At 38.0% G+C, this 19,000-nt stretch overlaps 1 protein-coding gene across 2 annotated transcripts; it reads right to left on the reverse strand.

The window, feature by feature from the left end:
* Window positions 1-909: 909 nt before the first annotated feature.
* LOC112156613 (fibrous sheath CABYR-binding protein) lies at window positions 910-15,414 on the reverse strand. 2 transcript variants are annotated; one of them, XM_024288853.2, is made up of 5 exons: window positions 15,047-15,413; window positions 5,890-6,242; window positions 5,109-5,760; window positions 3,136-3,201; window positions 910-1,790 (listed from the first exon to the last, which is right to left on the reverse strand). In XM_024288853.2, exons 1-4 carry the CDS (start codon window positions 15,132-15,134, stop codon window positions 3,140-3,142), a joined length of 1,155 nt encoding a protein of 384 aa, XP_024144621.1. In that variant the 5' UTR covers window positions 15,135-15,413; the 3' UTR covers window positions 910-1,790; window positions 3,136-3,139. The 2 variants fall into 2 exon arrangements, with proteins under 2 accessions (XP_024144621.1, XP_024144620.1); XM_024288852.2 differs by having other exon boundaries at window positions 5,109-6,242; window positions 15,047-15,414.
* Window positions 15,415-19,000: the final 3,586 nt, after the last annotated feature.

Below are 19,000 nucleotides of genomic sequence, written 5' to 3' on the forward strand. Positions count from 1 at the left end.
CCAGTGAGGCTGATAGACAGTTAAAATATTAGCTAAATGCCAAATTAACCTAAAAAACAAACACAACTCAAGTTAGCCGAAACAGTTAGCATGTAGCTGAAATATAGCTAAACTGCAAAATATCCTAAAAAGAAAAATTGAAAAAAAGCCTAAATTAGCCGAAACAGTCAGCATGTGGCTGAAATATTAGCTAATTCCACAAAAGTTTAAAAAAAAATCTTAAATTAGCCAAAACAGCTAGAAAGTAACTAAAATATTAGCTAAACTCCAAAATTGCCTTAAAAACAAAAAAAAAAAACAGCTAGCATGTAGCTGAAATATTAGCTAATCTCCAAAATAGGCTAAAAAAATCTTAGTAAATCTAAAAATAGTCCAAAAAGCTATCAAACTGGCAATTTTTAAAACTTTAAACCATAACTTTTTAACATAATTCTGAATAATAAAAATGCAGGAATATTATTTCAGAATAAATCAACTTAAACCTTAAATAACTTTCAATATTTTACCCTCCAAAAAAATATATTTTGTTAAAAATTATACAAGTTAGAAATAAGAGCAAGATAACATCGGATCATTAATAACAATAAAATGAAATGATCTGGAGGGCCGGATTTGGTATTTGCTCAGATTTTTTAGGCTATTTTGGAGTTTAGAGAATATTTCAGCTACATGCTAACTGTTTTGGCTAACCTAGTTTTTTTATGTTTTTTAACCTGATATGAGCTTCAGCGTCTTCAGCAGCCAAATTCAACTTACATCATTCACACTAACTTTATTGCAGCTAATCCTATATATCTAGTTCATAATTATGGTAAAAAGTTATGGTTTTAAAGTTTTAAAAATGTAGTTTTAGATTGCTCATTAAATGTTTATCCTGTTCGGCCCGCGACCTGAGGCTTGTTTTGGATTTTGGTCCCCTGTGCGATTGAGTTTGACACTCCTAGCCTAGACAAAAAAAAGCTGAACCAAATGGATATGATTTTTTAAAACTTTGACATAACAGTCCATTTCTTTTTTATATTAATACAGACAAAAGACTCCTTTACTTTGAAATTCAGCTGACTGGATGATGAAACCAGATTGCTGCTATGAGAACAGAAGTTCTGAAGAACAAATGAATTAAAGATGAGCACAGAGGAGCATCTGCTCTACTTTTGACATTGGAACTAATATATCATCTAAACAAGGCCCTGAAAACTAACCTTCTGAAAACTAACGTTCACACCTTTTAAGCTTGTTTAGAGGATTTCAGGTAAGCTACAGACATGTTTGAGAGCTGCAGTGATGGTTCTATAACCACAGAACCAGGACAGCAGACTCACTGTACAGAAGAGTGAAGTGATGCAATGAGCCAAAGTCCAACCTGTCTGCGGACTGGAGATGACTGCACACTCAAACATCAATGCAGTGAAGCAATGCTGCAAAGAAGCATGGCGAGAACTGCAGAAAGAGCATAGAGACTCAGAAAAGACAAATCACTGTGATTATATCTTCTGAATTCATCCCAGTTGTATTGTCCTCATTTTAAGACCTAGTTTTAAACTAAATGTTTGAATCATGTCTGAAAGAACTAAAATATACTCGAGGCACTTGGAGTTTTTGAGGGAAAAAAAGTATGAATACATGCAGGAAAAAGAACTCATTGTTCCTAAAGGAACCACTATTAAGGCACTTTGACTTTTACCCACAGTTTTGTAAAGTTTGGTGAGCGCTGATGAACAATAGTGACAGTTTTTTTTCTGGTTCCTCCATCCAGTACTCGGTGCTGGTTATTCAGGAATGTCTTCTGCCTGAAAAAGAGAGAAAAAAGCTGATCTCAGCACATCACATGTCCACTTTCATGGTATTGGTTTTTTTGTTTTATGTGGGTTGTGTTTACAGGCAGCCGAGGCTCTGAGCTGAAGCTGAGGGGTTCATACAGTCTGTCACTTAGAGGTAACAATTCTTTTGATTAGCTAAAACAAATTAGCTGGATGTGAGCTGTCAGTTGCCCAATTAAAGGCCTTCAGCAGCGATGAATGACTGAGTTCTTGCTCCAAAAAGTTACAAGGAGGTCTACAAATCGATATCTACCTGAGAGAAAATTTTTCATAAATGCAGACTGTTGAAAATAAAATAAAACTTTCTGCCTGAAAGAATTCAGGAGCAGTTCTGCGGCTGCAGGGATGATTTCAGCAGCAGCTGGACTAAAAAGTCACTTTGAAAGTGAGGCAAAATGCAGAAAAGAACATTATTAAACTCTCAACATGAGTTTTCGGCTAAAAGTGAACTTTGATTTAAAGTATAACCGTAACAAAATGTACTCATCTGAAGGTGCATTCACACCGAACGCGATTCGCGCGGTGGAGGCGACCAGTTTTAAGTCAATGGTTCTGCAGTGCCAAGGTCTGCCAGCAGCTCCATTTGAGCAACAAGGCGCAGCCAAACATTAAATATCTGACGTTTGACAGGTCGCTGTGTCGCATCTACTGATCAGGAATTCAGCTTTGGGCACGTGGCATTCTTAGTGGCTTTCACTCCCGTGGTGGAGCTCACTCACTCCATATGCTGGCAGACAGAGAGCTGCTGTGGGCTGCGGAGGCTGCCGGCTCGGACCTCATAGAAACATTAAAACAAAGTAAAAAGGTCCTTCAAGCTCAGCCACAGAGACACAGAAACACCGTGGAAGTGGCTGTCATACAGACACAGCCCCCTGTACCGGGAAAATCTTTAAATAATTATCATATAAACCCAAACATGGAGACATGATTACTGATGTTTTTGTAGAACTCTTCTCAATAAATAAACCTGATTCCTCATCATCTGTGTTTTCATACATTCTAATTGAGATATCCACAGACGCCGTTCTTTATAGCGATCATCCTAAATGCATTAGCTGATAGCTCCTCCCACATGCGGCCGCGGCGTCAAGTTCAGAAAAACATTTTTTTTTACAGGCGACTGTTCGGAGAAAAAAGGGTGACCGTAAACGGATGCTTAGATTAGAGCTGCTCTGAAGGAGGAGGTTCATAGATGGAGTGAGGGAGGGAGGTGGGTTAGAAAAATCTGGATGATTTGCATCAGCAACTCCTGGAAGGAGCAGCCAAAAGGCACAGAAAAGGAGGTGATCTATCTATGTGTTGGGTTTTTTCTTACCGACTCAGTCCTCCTTTTTGGCTGTCCCACTGTGGATCTCCTCTAGAGTCTGGTCGAAGGAAGACACTGCACACACAAACACAGCAAACATGACTTTTAGTTCTAGCAGACCCCTCACTGAAGGTTTTTGCTACCTGCAGCCTCAGCCTCCATGACATTTGGATAACAGGCGCGACAGTGTGCCATCAAGCCAGGACTACAGGAAGTCCAGAGAAATTGGTTCTGGGTCCTTCTACAAAGTTATAGCTCCCACTCCCAGAAAATGACACTCTCCCACTTCCAATCTTTGGAAGAGCTCGCTGTTCAGTGACGCTGATTTCTCCAAAATGAGATTTTACCGTCTCTGCAGCCCTCAGGTGAAAAACAAGTTGTTTTCATCACAGTTCTGCTGAACTGGCTTAATAGTGAATTGCACAAATCCAAACAATTTCCAAGAAGCAGCAGTTTTGTAAAGATTATGCAACACAGCCAGTGTGCTAGAGCAGCTAAATAATGTATCAAAGTCAAGGGCCGGATCTGGCCCTCCAGGTAATTCTATTTTGTTGTTATTAATGGCCCGATGTTATCTTGCACTTATTTGTAACTTGTATAATTTTGATAATTATATTTTTATGGAGAGTAAAATATTGAAAGTTATTTAAAATTTAAGTCGATTTATACTGGAATTATATTCTTGTCTTATAATTATTCAGAATTATGTTAAAAAGTTATAGTTTTAAAGTTTTAAAAATTATCATTCTGATAGCTTTTTGGACTATTTTTACATTTGCTAAGATTTTTTTAGGCTGTTTTGGAGTTTAGCTAATACTTCAGCTACTTGCTAGCTGTTTTGGCTAACCTAAGTTTTTTAGGCTAATTTGGCATTTAGCTCATAGTTTGGAGTTTAGCTAATACTTCAGCTAAATGCTGGATGTTTTGGCTAACCTTGGTTTGTTTCAAAAGACTAATTTGGCATTTAGCTAATATTTTAGCTGGCTATCAGCTTCAGAGATTTCATCTATCAATTTCAGCATCTTCAGCAGGCAAATTCTGTTTACAGCATTCACATTAGCATTATCACAGGTGATGCTATGTCTAGTTCTTAATTATGTTAAGAAGTTTTAGTTTTAAAAATGTATTTTTTCAATAAATGTTTCGTTTCGTTTATCTTGTTTGTTCGTGACCTAAGGAGTGTTTGGGATTCTTCCCCCTGACACCTCTGAGCTAAATGAAAGCACATGTTCTGAGAGGGCTCAAATGAAGATTTAAAGCACAGAAAATACATATTAAAATCTAAAATGTCAACAGAATGGAGAAACAGTCAAATATTGTATGTTTTCATGTAATTTGGAGCAGCAGTGCATGATTGTTCTCCATAAAGCACAATAGGAGAGTGTTTCCTGACTGCAGCTGTTGTTCAGAAAACATTATCAACACGCTCCAGACAGGCCTTCATTTCTCCTTCTTTCTCCTTCTGACAGCATTGAGCTGTCTGTGTGCTGAGCCCAACAGGGTCCTATTCAGCCTGCAGGAGCAGAAAGATCTCTGTTCTGTGGCCACACGCTGGACAGAGAACGACTGAGCATGTGCAGCACTGCTGCTCTCACTGAAACGTCCTCCCCTCTGATCTCCTGTTAGCACATGCTCACTGAATGCTTGCTTAACCTTGGCAGCTGTTTCAGCCTGCAGCCACGCCGCCGTGCTCCTGAGCTGGAATGATGACGTGACAGTGACAGCTTTGCCCTGGAAACCGGTCGGGGTTTAATTGCAGAATTCACTGAGCTGGAATATCTGTTTGTAAACCTCCTCAACGGTGACATCTGTCAAACACTCATGTTCTGCTGTTGCTTCAGCTGTTGGACCACTGAAGCGTGATGACATTAACTGAAACGGTCACCTGGAAGATGACTAAATCATCCTTAAGTTGCTAAACACGGGTGCAAGCATTCCTCACAAAGCGGTGCGGGGTGAGGTCGTTGTGTTTAATCTCATACCGTCTGCTGAAGCCTCTTGATCTGGACCAGCAGCTGGTTCTGGAGACGACAGCTCCTCAGGTTCTATTGGGCTGGGCTCAACCACAGAAGCAGTTTCTGTATCCGCCTTAGAGGTCACACTGGACGCTGCCGCTTCTTCTGAAAGAGTTTCTGAAACGCTTGAAGCTTCTGCATTCTGAAACTGCTCAACGACAGCATCAGGTTCTGGTTCTGGGGTTCCCTCTGTGTCATCGGTGGCTGTGGAAGCTCCTCCTCCTTCAGTGGGAGGATGAAGTTCTGCTTGAGCGTCAGCCGAAACCGCAGGCGATGAAGGCATTTCTGGAACAGTTGCAGCAGCAATTTCTGCATCTACAATGGGCTCTTCATCGACAGGCTCAGACGGTTCAGCTGGTACTGAAGCTACATTCAGGACCGGAACTGAAGACTCGTCTGGTTTGTTTTCCAGAACTTCAGCTGGAGTTTCTAAGGCAGCCTCTGATGCTGAATTGGGAATCTGGGCCTCTGCAGGTGGAGCGTCCTCCACTGGAGCTCCAACGGCTGCTTCAGCGGGGGCCTCAGCTGTCTCCACAGCGGGAGCCTCAGCTGTCTCCACAGCAGGAGTTTCCTGAGCCACGGCAGCAGGGGGCTCTACAGCCTCAGAGACCGTCAGAACCTCTGCGGGTGGAGTGTCCTCCGCTGGAGCTCCAGCGGCTGCTTCAGCGAGGGCCTCAGCTGTCTCCACAGCAGGAGTTTCCTGAGCCACAGCAGCAGGGGGCTCTACAGCCTCAGAGACCGTCAGAACCTCTGCGGGCTCAGATGGAGCCAGTTCAGCATCTGCTGCAGGAGCCTCCTCTTCAGTGGCAGTGGGGGCTTCTGCCTGCACAGATTCAACGAGGACTTCCACCACAGGAGGATGCTCGGCGGACACATCTTCTGCTAGAGCTGCAGTCTCTGGTGCCGCCTCCTGTGGCTCTGGAGCTGCCAGGAGGTCCTCTCCAGAACCCAGATCCTCCTGGGCTTCTATGGCCATTAACACCGGCTCTCCATCATCTTCAGCTCCTGTTTGGAGGTTTTCTGGTAAAGCAGTCTGGACAGGCAGCTGCATCTGGTCCTCGATGGTTTTTGCATCGTCTGCAACAATCCCGTTTCTGACTCCTGTCGATGCAAAATGACAGAAACACAACAAACTTACAAACCAGAAATTTCATAAATACTTTGCATCATTTTCTTTGTTGGATGTGCAAACAGGACGGGTCCAACAATGAAAATCCGACACTCTTATTTTAAATTCTGCATTAAAGTCACGGCGCGTGAATCTGGGATGCAGAGAGGTTCACTCAGAACAGGAAAGCTGTGAGTGCTGCAGACACAAGCAGAAAGATGTTCTTCACTGTTTCCACTCTATTTAGTTGTTGACAAGTTACTTTTCACCTTTATTATTGTTCTATTTAAAGGCTAAAAAGTTACACTTTATATATATTTCTACCAGACGTTTCTTTTAATCGTTAAACAATTTTAATTATTTCTGTATCATAGTTACTTGTTTCTTTTGGTTTCTTGACTGTTTTGCATTCACTTCTTCACTTTTCTATTTTATTTATTAATTTTTTTTCATTTAGCAACAATACAATTCATTGAAATAATACAAAATAAACATTTAATGAATGAAAAGGAGCAGAAAGAAGAAACTTATATTATCTGTCCATATGCTAAATCAACTTAATTAAATCAAAATATATCAAACAAAGAAAATGAAAATTATCTTCAACATAAATATTAAGGACATATAAACAAAACAGTTGTCTTCACAAATCTTAATTTAATTCTATTTACCTCCACTATAGTCCAGTGGTATTAACTACATAAGTTTTTTCTATATATTTTCTCAAATATTTACTTAACATCTCCCTCTTAATAACACTTTTAAAGGCAGCAATCCTTTTTGAATCTTTAATTTCCTTGTCCAGTTTATTCCATATGTTGGGACAGTATACTGAATGAATCTCTCCACACTTTTGTTCTAAATCTTGGTTTTCTGAATATTTCATGTTCTTTTAAGTCGATATGACTTTGTCTTTTATTGAATTTAACCTGTAAACCTGTGTGCCCTGTACATAAGTTTGAGAAAATTATAATCAACTATGTCACTAAACTTTAGTCATTTCTGGTGACTAAATGGTGGTCCTGATGGGTCTCTATACTTACTTAGTGTGACAATTCTGATAGCCTTCTTTTGCAATGTTAAGATTGAAGTTAAATAAGTTAAATAGGTTTTATACAATTCAATTTCAACAACTATTTTCCATTTAATTGAAAACATTGTCCTAACTCTGTTTTTATGTTTAACAAGTAATTTAAAACAAGGGAAACTTACAAAAAAAATTAACTGCAATTAAAAACAATTGAGATTTTGAGGTTCATGTGGCATCCACCGCCTTTACGAAAAATATTGATATTGGTATCGATATCTGCGATATGGGATCGTATCGGATCAATACCAAATACTCAGTATCGCCCAGCCCTATCAAGCAGAACCTTTCAGTAAATCAGTAAGTCAAAAACCACTTACACAATGTGCAGATAATTGAACTCAAAATTCACCCCCTTCCCAAATGTATTTGGGAAAGTTGGATTGGAATTCAAACTATAGTCTAAGTCAACAAAATGCAGGAGAACGGAAATGAGCAATGATGGGCACAAACGTGCACTGAAGAAAACATTCCTTCATTTCCGCGGTTAAAAATGTGATTTATTAAAGTCCCTGAGGGCCCACTCAGAGGAAACAAAACAGATGTGACCACAGAAGATGTTCCTTCACCTTGTACTCCATGTTCTCGTCCAGTGGGACTGAAGATTACACAAGTGCAGGGTTCTGGGGACACTGAAGACAGAGTCTGTCTGAGGCTGGACTGTAAGGGGTTCCATTTGTGACAAAAATATGTCTTTACTCCACTGTCTATATCTTTGGTCCATTGTCTATGTCAACTGAACGAGTTTATTGAACATTTGTTCATGTCTATGAACTACTAAGTAATATCTTCTGCGTGTTTCTGTGAAACGACAGGAGCTAACGACGCTAGCAACTAAAGACTTTACTGATGACCAGATCCAACAATAGCAAATGTAAAGTTTTAAGCATAAAGTAAGCTGAAAGATCACAAAGCAAATACAAAACCATCGTCAAAGAAGCGTGGACGTGCAGAAGATTTTGCTTAGTAGACATTGAGGGAGCCACATGTGGTTTGAGTTTGAGACCCCCGCTCTAGTGGGGGGAAGCACGTTCAAAAAACAAGATTTAGTTTTTAAAAAAATAAATTCAAGTTGTGTGCAGTTTTCCTCTTTTTAACCTTTTAAACCAGGGGTGTCAAACTCAATCGCACAAGGGGCAGAAATCCAAAACACACCTTAGGTTGCGGTTCGAACAGGATAAACATTTATTGAACACTCTAAAACTAAATTTTTAAAACTTTAAAACTGTAACTTTTTAACATCATTATGTACAAGATATATAACATTACCTATGATCATGCTGTGAAAGTTGTAAGCTGAATTTGGCCGCTGAAGACCCTAATGCTGATAGCTGAAGATGCTGAAATTGATAGCTGAAACCCAGCTGATAGCTGAAAACGCTCAAGCTGATAGCTGAAAATGCTGAAGCTAAGAGCCAGCTAAAATATTGGCTAAATGCTAAATTAGCCAAAAAACTAAGAAAAAAAACTAGCTAACCAAAACAGCTAGAATGTAGCTGAAAAATAGCAAAATTTTAAAATAACCTAAAAAACAGAAAAAAAACCTGAATTAGCCAAAACAACTATCGTACAGCTGAAATATTAGCTAAACTTCTAAATAAACTAAAAAATTGAAAAAAGTCTAAATTAACCAAAACAGCTAGCATGTAGCTGAATATTAACTTAACTTCAAGATAGCCTAAAAAACTGAAAAAAATAAACTAGCTAAAAAAGATAGTATGTAGCTGAATATTAGTAAACTCTAACATAGCCTAAAAAAAGCATAAATTAGCCAAAACAGCTAGCATGTAGCTAAAATATTAGCTAAACTTCTAAATAGCCTCAAAAACGGAAAAAGTCTAAATTAACCAAAACATCAAGCATGTAGCTGAATATTAACTAAATTTCAAAATCGCCTAAAAAAAAAAAAAAAACTTAAACTAGCCAAAACAGCACGTAGCTAAAATATTAGCTAAACTCCAAAATAACCTGAAAAACTGAAAAAAGCCTGAATTAGCCAAAACAGCTATCATACAGCTGAAATATTAGCTAAACGTCAGCCTAAAAAAATAATAAAAGGCTAAACTAGCCGGAACAGCTAGCATGGAGATGAATATTAACTAAACTCCAAAATAGCTTAGAAAACCTTTTTAAAAAGCCTAAATTAGCCAAAACAGCTAGCATGTAGCTGAAATATTAGCCAAACTCCAAAATAACTAAAAACATTTTTAAAAAAGCCTAAATTAGCCAGTACAGCTAGCATGCTGCAGCTTCAAAATCTACTGGAATTATCATGTTAATGGTTAAAAAAATCACTTTAAATCAAAGAGAATAACTAAACGAATGAATACACAGACCATTGACCCTCCAGGTAAAAACAGGAGGAACAATAGTGATGAGATTCCTGGCGGGCGTGGTTGAACACTTCACTTTCAGGATGCACACCGGCCTGACAGCTGCTTCTGTTCCGCTTTATTTCAGACCAGGTTTCCACCCACAAGCTGAAGGCTTCACTTAGTTGGATAATTTTGTCGCTTCAGCTTCCTGATTTTATTTGTCTGTCAGAAGCTTTTCTGAGAGCTGAGATTGATGAGTGGAAGGGAATGTGAGCGCCTGGCAGCCAGCTTGAAAATGAGGCACAGGACGGAGGCGTGGCAACAAAACATTTACGAGAAATATATTTTTCATAGAAATTAAGTTTGTCAAAAGTTTAAAAGTGCATATTGTCTTATTTAATCCATATTTCAAACTTGTTTGCTTGTTCTTCTTCTTGAGTTCTGCATCTGCCGTCTTGAAGACTAGACAAGCTGCAGCGTGATGGGACACTGAATGGTGCCTGTCCAGAGGAGACAGACACTGCCACCCCGGCCATGGCTGACTCGTTTGTCAACATGATTTGGAGGCCAAAGATGACACAGATCCCAGTCAAAACAGTGGCATGGCTGGATGAAAATACGAGGAGGAGAGAGGGGGGTGCAGGGCTCAGACCAGAGGCCCAGACTGGGAACCAGACCAGAGATGTTTGTGCCGCATGCAGCTGGTTTGTCAGACAGAGTCTACACTGTATGAACTGAAACCTCCACCCGTGCAGCCACGTTCAGACGACAGCATCTGATTTTCTTGTAGAGATGATGTAAGAATCTGCAAAGAGCCATAATCTGCTGCAGGTGACAGAAGCCGTCTGGCTGGAGAAACAATGTCCTAGCAGAGGAAACACGACATGCTGCAGCAGCGTGAATTCTGTGAGCACATGTGCCAGTATGTTGAACGGACAATCAGAGGCTGTTTTCTGAGGAGTTATGCTACACACAACTACAGATGAAAACCAAATGGATCGTATCCGTAGAGAAGGAGCTGCTCTAGACCTCAATGTCTCTGGCATTTTTCTGCTTTTTCTCTGTGTCATTTTTCTTCTGAAAGAGAACAAATGTAATAAGAAATCATTTTGTTTTTGTATTTCTGAGTATTTCTCCTTTTAAATCAACCAAACTGTCTTGGACAGACTCTGTTTGAATGAATGATCTTCTTTCCATCAACAGCTCTGCTGCACATGCACTAAACCCTCATCTGTTCCTAGTGTCTAGTTCAGGTTCTGGAGAAGAGAAGATGGTATCTTCACATTGACTGCAGTCAAATGAGCCGCCGTTCACATTTCTGTGGTCAAATCAGCATCACTGGATTTTTGGTGTGAGTTTCATCCAATACTTACGGTAGCAGGACTGAGAACGCTGGAAAATCTCCACCAGACTCCACGGAGCTTCTTGATGTGACCACGGAAATGTGAACGGCGGCTCATTTGACCGCAGTTGGAAAGGATTGTAAATCAATGAAAGAGCATTTTGATGTTAGCTTTGATTATTTGATCAAGAACTCTGAGAAACCAATGATTGAATGTATTGATCACAGTCAATAAACATTGGAGAATTAGCTAAAAGAGTCTTTGGTGAACTGGAAGGAGAAAGAATCAGGATTTTGGAGGAAGTTCTGTCCATGAAGATCTTCACTTCCTCGTCCAGCTGACATCCGGATCAGAACCATACGGCTGGACATTACCCAGATTGATGGATGTTTTTATGTAGCAGTGGGAAGATTTAGGGGATCAGGGGCGGGGCGGCTCAGCTGTAAAAGCCACACCCCTCAGAGGAGATTTTGGAAACAGAGGTTCCAGATCAGCATGAAAAATGGCTTTTTAAGACATTTATGTTGTGTGATTTTGGTTAAAAACTTTATAATCACCATTAAAACACTACTGGAAACTTTTTTTTTTATAATAAAGAAATTGTCACGTGGCACTAAATGGTTTGAACGATCATGAAATTCAGCTGTAATACTTCATGTCATCATGTAGGAGGGAGCACACAGACAGTTTTTTTACTATATTTTTAAGAATTAAACAAGTTTATTTTAATTTGTCAAAAAATCACAGACAGCACTTTAAAAGCCCAATTTATAGAGTTCAACAGCCAAAAAAGTTGAAAAAAGTTAGGGTAGGTTTAAGCTTTAAAATTGCATATTTTTTCTTTTTTTATTTAAATTGCTGTGAATCAGGAGTAGACAAAAATGCAGTTTGGAAGAATGGTATTTGTTATATAGAAAATCTGCTGGGTGACCCACGAGCCCCTGCTCTGAGCTTTCTCAGCAATGGGACAGGAAAGGGGGGCGGGGTTGCCCTGCAGCAGTCCGGCCCTCAACTCAGAGGTGAATTTTTAAAGACTTCCTGCTGCTTTGCAGAAATTACGTTCTAGAAACCAACATAGGTTTTAATAAATAAAAATGTAAAAACAGCAAGAAACAGATGCAATCTTTAAGACGAGTTCAATAATTCCTGTTCTGCTGGTGCTGGTTTCAGAAATCCTCCTTAATTCCTCCTTCATCTTGTCTTCCTCTTCAGGCCGAGTTTTCTGAAATCTCTCAGATTTTAAAATCACACTTTAAAAACGAAAGCGGCATGTGTTGAAATCAGTCTTGAGTTTGAGAGTGTACAGTGCCCCTCTAATCTGTTTCCCTCCATCTTTGTGGAGTTAGATGCAAACTGACCTGCATAAACAGTAAATATAGTACTGTGGTGCCAGCCTGTTCTGTTACAGTAAAATACTCTTGATTTGAAGCTAGGTAGAGATTACTTCAGCCCCCACAAGCAGGATCTCACAGTTCTAGAGCTTGTATCCACACGAAATCTGCAATGCCATCACAAAAGGTGAGATGCACCTAAAGCACGGGTCAAAGTCAAGGCCCGGGGGCCGGATCCGGCCCTCCGGGTAATTCTATCTGGCCCTCCAGATCATTTTATTTTATTGTTATTAAAGTTATTGCTCTTATTTCTAACTTGTATAATTTTGACGAAACATATTTTTATAGAGAGTAAAATATTGAAAGTTATTTATTGTTTTATGTTTATTTATTCTGGAATAACATTCCTGACTTTTTATTATTATTTATAATTCTGTTAAAAAGTTATAGTTTTAAAGTTTTAAAAATGTAGTTTTAGAGTGTTCAATAAATGTTCATTCTGTTCGGCCCGCGATCTAAGGTGTGCTTTGGATTTTGTGCGACTGTGTTTGACACCTCTGACCTACAATATCTTTCCTGTGTCTGGAGCTCCTGCAGTGTACCTGCAGTACTCGAGCAAACACTAACTACAGATGTTTCAGAATGAAAATTGTTTCCAACAAAAATGCTCAACAAGCAGTCTGACCAACGTTTTACAGTTTCAGGCATCAGCTCCAGCAGCAGACCACCAGCAGGCTGGAATTCTGCTCTGGTCCGGGATAGCAAACTTTACAGACTGTAACAAGTGAACTCACAAAGCTGCAGCGATGTTGCTTCACCTTAGAAATGTGGGTTTGCTGTTCGTCTGGGACACATATGTAACTGCTGCCAGCCAGGGCTGAGCAAGGGACTTCCACGCTGTAAGACATTAAGATGACTCACCCTCATTACAGACCTGCAGCTTCAGTTTAGTCCAGGGGTCTGCAGCCTTTCATGCTAAAAGAGCTTTATGATAAAAAGTCCCCACCTCAAAGTTAGAAAAATACACTTTATTTATGTTTTTGTGGCCATTAAACCATTTATTTATAAAAAAAATATAGCTTTAAAATAATAATCAAAACTGACTTCTTTTAATTTTGAAAGCAGCTCATACAAGTTCCTTTCAAAATAAGTGTTTGTGTTTGATAAGCTCCTCCTACTAAAGCAGATTTATATGAACTAAAAATGCAAAAAACGTATTTTCTATCATTGTGACTTCGGGGTTCCTTCATCTTTTTTCTCATTTTACTCTTAAATATGAATGCAAGAACTTTGGTCTAGAATAAAAAAAAATTAAACTAAATGCAATAAGATGATGTAATTCTAATAATAAACTTTTCACGAGTTTTGTTAAAAATCAAAGCATAAATAGCTAAATGTAATTAAAGTAAATGAACCAATAATACATTTCAATTATTTATTCAAATTGTTAGCATTTTTCTTAAAAGCCAAAGAGCCACAATGGAGGGGGAAGAGCCGCATGTGGCTGCTGAGCCTCAGGTTGTAGACCCTGGTTTAGTCCATAAAGCTGAACATAGACACTAAACCAGGGGTCAAACTCAGTCGGACAGGAGGCCAAAATCCAAAACACACCTTAGATCGCGGGCCGAACATTTATTAAACATTCTAAAACTAATTTTTTAGAACTTTAAAACTGTAACTTTTTAACATAATTATGAATATTGCTAGTGTGAATGATGTAAGCTGAATTCAGCTGCTGAAGATGCTGAAATTGATAGCTGAAAACGCTAAATGCCAAATTAGCCTATAAAAAAATGACAAAAAAAAACAGATTGGCAATTTGTGAAACTTTAAAACTATAACTTTTTAACATAGTTATGAATAATAAAGAGCAGGAATATTATTACAGAATAAATCAACTTAAACCTTAAATAACTTTCAATATTTTACTCTCCATAAAAAAATAATTTGTCAAAATTATGCAAATTAGAAATAAAGGAAAAGAAGATACAAGTGAGAAATAAGAGCAAGATAACTTTAATAACAATAAAATAAAATGATCTGGAGGGCCGGATAGAATTACCCGGAGGGCCGGATCCGGCCCCAGGGCCTTGACTTTGATGCATGTACACCAAACTCAGCGTTTCTGCTTTCAAGAATGAGCAAACGCAAAACATGAAGCCTTTGTGAGTCAGGTAGAAAAGACTCCACTCAGAAGACAGCACTACAGAATTACAGACTGGACTCTGGTTTTAAGGATGTCGAAATGAATCCTGTCAGGGGTCAGTAACTGAAAACATTTCTGATGCATGACTTTGTGATGTTACTCCCAGCTCTGTCTGATCAGTCTTTCCTAAAGCTGCGCTGAAACTTTTTAGCTGCTCCTGACAGAAGGTCCACTTCAGCTTCCTGACAGTTTGACTTTAAACACAGACAAGTCTCCTTCTCAGGTTTTATCTCATCAATAAATCCCTTTCATCACTTACAGAGGTCTCCCTGCCGACTAAAAGGAGTAGAAAAGACAGCAAATGACTGTAGGTCCTGGAGGCAGAAAGTATTTTTACTAGAATGTTTTTCTGTGGGGTGTTTGGGCGTGTTGAAGAGCAGAGGGGCAGAAAGCACAGAGTGTACCTGAGCAGCACTCACAGCCTCCAGCCGCTTCAGCTCCAGGATTTTCTCTTTCACACGTGAAAACATGCTGTGGTTCATTCACAAACTCCTTCAAAGCTGAGCAGGACTCACCCTGAGTGTCTCCGTTGGTCTCCTCAGGCTTGGTCCCTGGTTTTTTCTCTTGATCAACAGTCTGTGCACTTGAGGATGAGCAGCCCATGTTTGGAAACTAAAAGGCTGAAAGTAAATGTGAAAAACTGGAAGCTCAGGGATGCTTGCTGCTAAAAACAAAGAGTCTTTGGTGGTGCAAACATGGACAGGAAAGTTCTTAGGAGTATCAGGGCACCATACTTCCCCCTCCGTGTGCTGCTCTCAGCTCAGCAATGCTCTGCTCACAGTCCCACTGCTCCTGCAGGAGGAGGAGGAGGAGAACATCTCCATGAAGTCAGACCTCCCCCTTTTGGAGGGAGTTGAAGGATTCTCCACCTTGTGGTCATCTGTAGTATTGCACACGCTCCAGATTATTTAGAAACTCAGAGACAAACAAGAACAAAAAGCATCAAAGTGTCTCATATATTTATTTAAAAAAAATATGTAAATATACTAACAGATTATATAGTTTATCATAAAAATACAATGTTTGATTTTTTTCCAAAATCTTTTTTTTTTAAACAATTAATAAAAATTTTGAGGGGAAAAATATTGAAGCTAGATGAGTTAGTTTAACATTACACCATTATAAGAATCATCCAGACATGAACGTTTACAGTCGGCCCTCTAAAATGTTCACATGACTGTTTTCTTCTCTGATGGGGGGTGGGTCAGTTTGTAGGCTAACAGAGTAAGTGTAACAACCACAGTCTGAACGTAAACTTTATGGTTTTCCAGAAAGCCACATATAGCCATATTTTAAATAATTCATTTCTGTAATATTTTCATAAGAATAATACTAAAATATTTTTAAAACTAGATATATATTATTACCTGTGATAGATTAATAGCTGAAACGCTGAAATTGATAACTAAAAACACTGAAGCTGTTAGCTAGCTAAAATATTAGCAAAGTGCCAAATTAGCCAGAAACGCTCAAAACATTTTAAATTAGCCAAAACCGTTAGCATGTAACTAAAATATTAGCTAAATGACAAATTAGCCTAAAAAAACAGGAAAATGTCTAATTTAGCCCAAATAGTTTGGGGGCCGGGCCAAATGTGGAGGAGGATCCGGTCCGTGGGCCGTAGTTTGGGGACCCCTGGTCTAAAGGAATCGAAGCCATTTCCCTAAAAATAATTCATTTGATCAGAGCAAGCTTCAATTATTCAACAATCTTACCACAACTTCCAAAATTTATATATTAATAATACTTATATTAGAAACCCCAGATGTAGTAACTCAATTTTACGATCAACCCTGTCAAACGATTTATTTCCTCTTTCAGTTAAAAAAAAAACCTCTCTCCCCGACTGTATCCAAAACATGTCGCTTATCACAACAGGCTTTTTTCATTTTCCTTACCTCCCAAAATGAAAGAAATCCATTTAAAAAGAATAAATAACATTTGTCGATGTAAAGAATTTTTTGGGTTAAGATTTAATATACAAGATGATTTATGTCCGTTATGTCAAAATGATATTGAAACTCAAAGACACCTTTTCTATGATTGTAACATTTTTTGGAACGATTTATACCATTGGATTTCAACAAAAAAAAAACTTCCATCATTTAGCTATATTAATAATCAATTTGGTTTTATGAATAAAGGCAAAATGATATAGTTTATGTTTAATAATTTTATTATTTTTGGGAAATCTTTAATTCACAAATATCGTTTTTTTTTTTTTAATAAGCCCCAACTTTTACTTTTTCAGAATCTGTTTGAACCTTTTATATCAATCCCTTCAAGGACTAGAACATAAAAATGCTTTGAAACTTTTAGATTAATCAGTTTATTCAATAAAGTGCCTTTTTGCCTCTTATTTATTTAATGTTTTGGGTTCTTTTATTACATAACAACTATTATTATTATGATTTTTATTTTAGATTAAGTTTTTTTATTCTTTTGTTGGCTGCTCAGACTTTATTACTGAATGTTGGCTTTCTATAATAAACAGGGAACATTTGTCTTCTTTTGGGTCTGCTGGTTCAGGAGAGTCTGTGAAATATTCATGTCTAAGTTGGACAGAAGACTTTAAAAGTCACACTTTGCATGTCTGCAACACAAAAAGAGAGACCTTAAAGATACAATAATAGTTCATGCAGTAATGAGAAAACTAATTTATGTAAAAATCATTTTCCTTTGCCAAACATGGATGCTGCAGAGCTGCATCCATACAAATGAACATTAAAATGTATTAAAAAAGGTGTGAAAAATAATCAAAATGCTGCTTATTGAAATTATATGTAATTCTTGGTAAAATTGTCAAATCCAAATCCTCTGTCGTCATTTCCTTATTCCTAATTGTGTCTTTTCTGATATAAACTTAAATTTCTCTTTTTTTCCACTTAATTTTTATTAAGTTTTACAAATGTTTTGCAACAGTTTGAATTGTACAATACAGTGGAAGACTATACAATAGCAATATGTATATAGAAGGCCGTGTACACATTCACCATGTAATTAGCAACGTTTAGAACAAAATTGGAATACCAAACAAAAATAACAAATACATGAATAATGATAAAATAAGAGTAAATACAAATATTAATAGGGTAAAACAATAATAAAACAAACTATGCACAGCTTATTGAAACAATAAAGCCACAATGAGACGTCATCTTTGTCTCTTTGAATCCTCAGTTTATTGTCAATAAAATCCTTAACAAGTAATTTTCATCATTCCCTACAAAGTTATTTGGTTGGTCTCCCTAACAAGGCCAACTGTGTTTTTTAGCTCAATTTATTCTTTTTAATTCACAATTTAAAAATGTTCACATTATTGTTAGAGTCAGGGCCGGCCCTGGGCATAGACGACCTAGGCAGCCGCCTATGGTGCGCCAAATGCTATTATTATATTTTTATTATTTTTTAATAGTTTCACTGCACAGAAATCCCGTTTCACCAGAGCGCCATGCAGCCCAGGTCCTGGTTAGAGTCCCAAAAGGTCTTTTGATGCTGAAGCAGACCTCCTGAGGTAACATCCGGACACACACGTTCAAACTATGAACAACAGATTTATCAAACACATTTGTCCAACAGATCAATTAGAGCCTCAATAATTAATTTGATTTATAGCAATAAAGTTTTATTTCAAAAGAATAAAATACTATATTTGTCTTTTTAAAAAAAAAATGCAGGATTGGTAATTCAAAATGTTAATGTACGATGGGACAGTCAAAAAAGTTTACTGAAGTTGTTTGTCGTCATCATTGTGCCAAGATGACAAATAAAATCCCCGGATTGGAAAATATTAAACCATCTCCCTCAGCCTGGAGGGATATAACTATTTTAGATCTAAAGGTGTTCAGACTGTTTCTACAAAATAAAAATGGTTGTTTAAAGTGGAAACCTGCATAACCGCATACAAGTCTGTGTCATCTTTGATTTAAAGCGTGAAAATGTACAGGGTTGGTTCAGAAAACCAAGATCTGGAGAGGAGAAGTCATGTGACCAACGGCGCCATTGACTGGACTCTAAAACTGTGACACAGTTCTTGCATTTGCTCCAGCACAGCTCACTGACGGAGGTTAAAGCAATCCTGTCTTTCATGTCTGCAGAAGCTGGTTCTCCAGAGTCTGCAGCTTCTTTGTCATGTCTTCAAGTGAACATGTTAAAGAATTTCACCAAAGTTTTTCCCTTTTGGAGCAGAATAGAGCACATTCACACCAAAAACCAGGAATTCTTCTCAACAGCATTACAGAAAAGATCACATAAAGCACCTTTTGTTGGAGAGCAAAAGCTGATATGTTTACTTCTGAGATATTTAGGAAATAGATATTTAGATATTTCTTTTATACAATTTATCAGCCAATTACTGTTTGGCATTTCCTAAAAACACCTTGATTTTGGTGTTTTTAACTTCTTTTTGTGGCATTTTTCTGATGATGGTGGACAAAAACTAAGAGAATGAATATTACATTAAAATTTAT

Source organism: Oryzias melastigma, linkage group LG16, assembly GCF_002922805.2.
Source record: "Oryzias melastigma strain HK-1 linkage group LG16, ASM292280v2, whole genome shotgun sequence".
Classification (NCBI taxonomy): domain Eukaryota; kingdom Metazoa; phylum Chordata; class Actinopteri; order Beloniformes; family Adrianichthyidae; genus Oryzias; species Oryzias melastigma.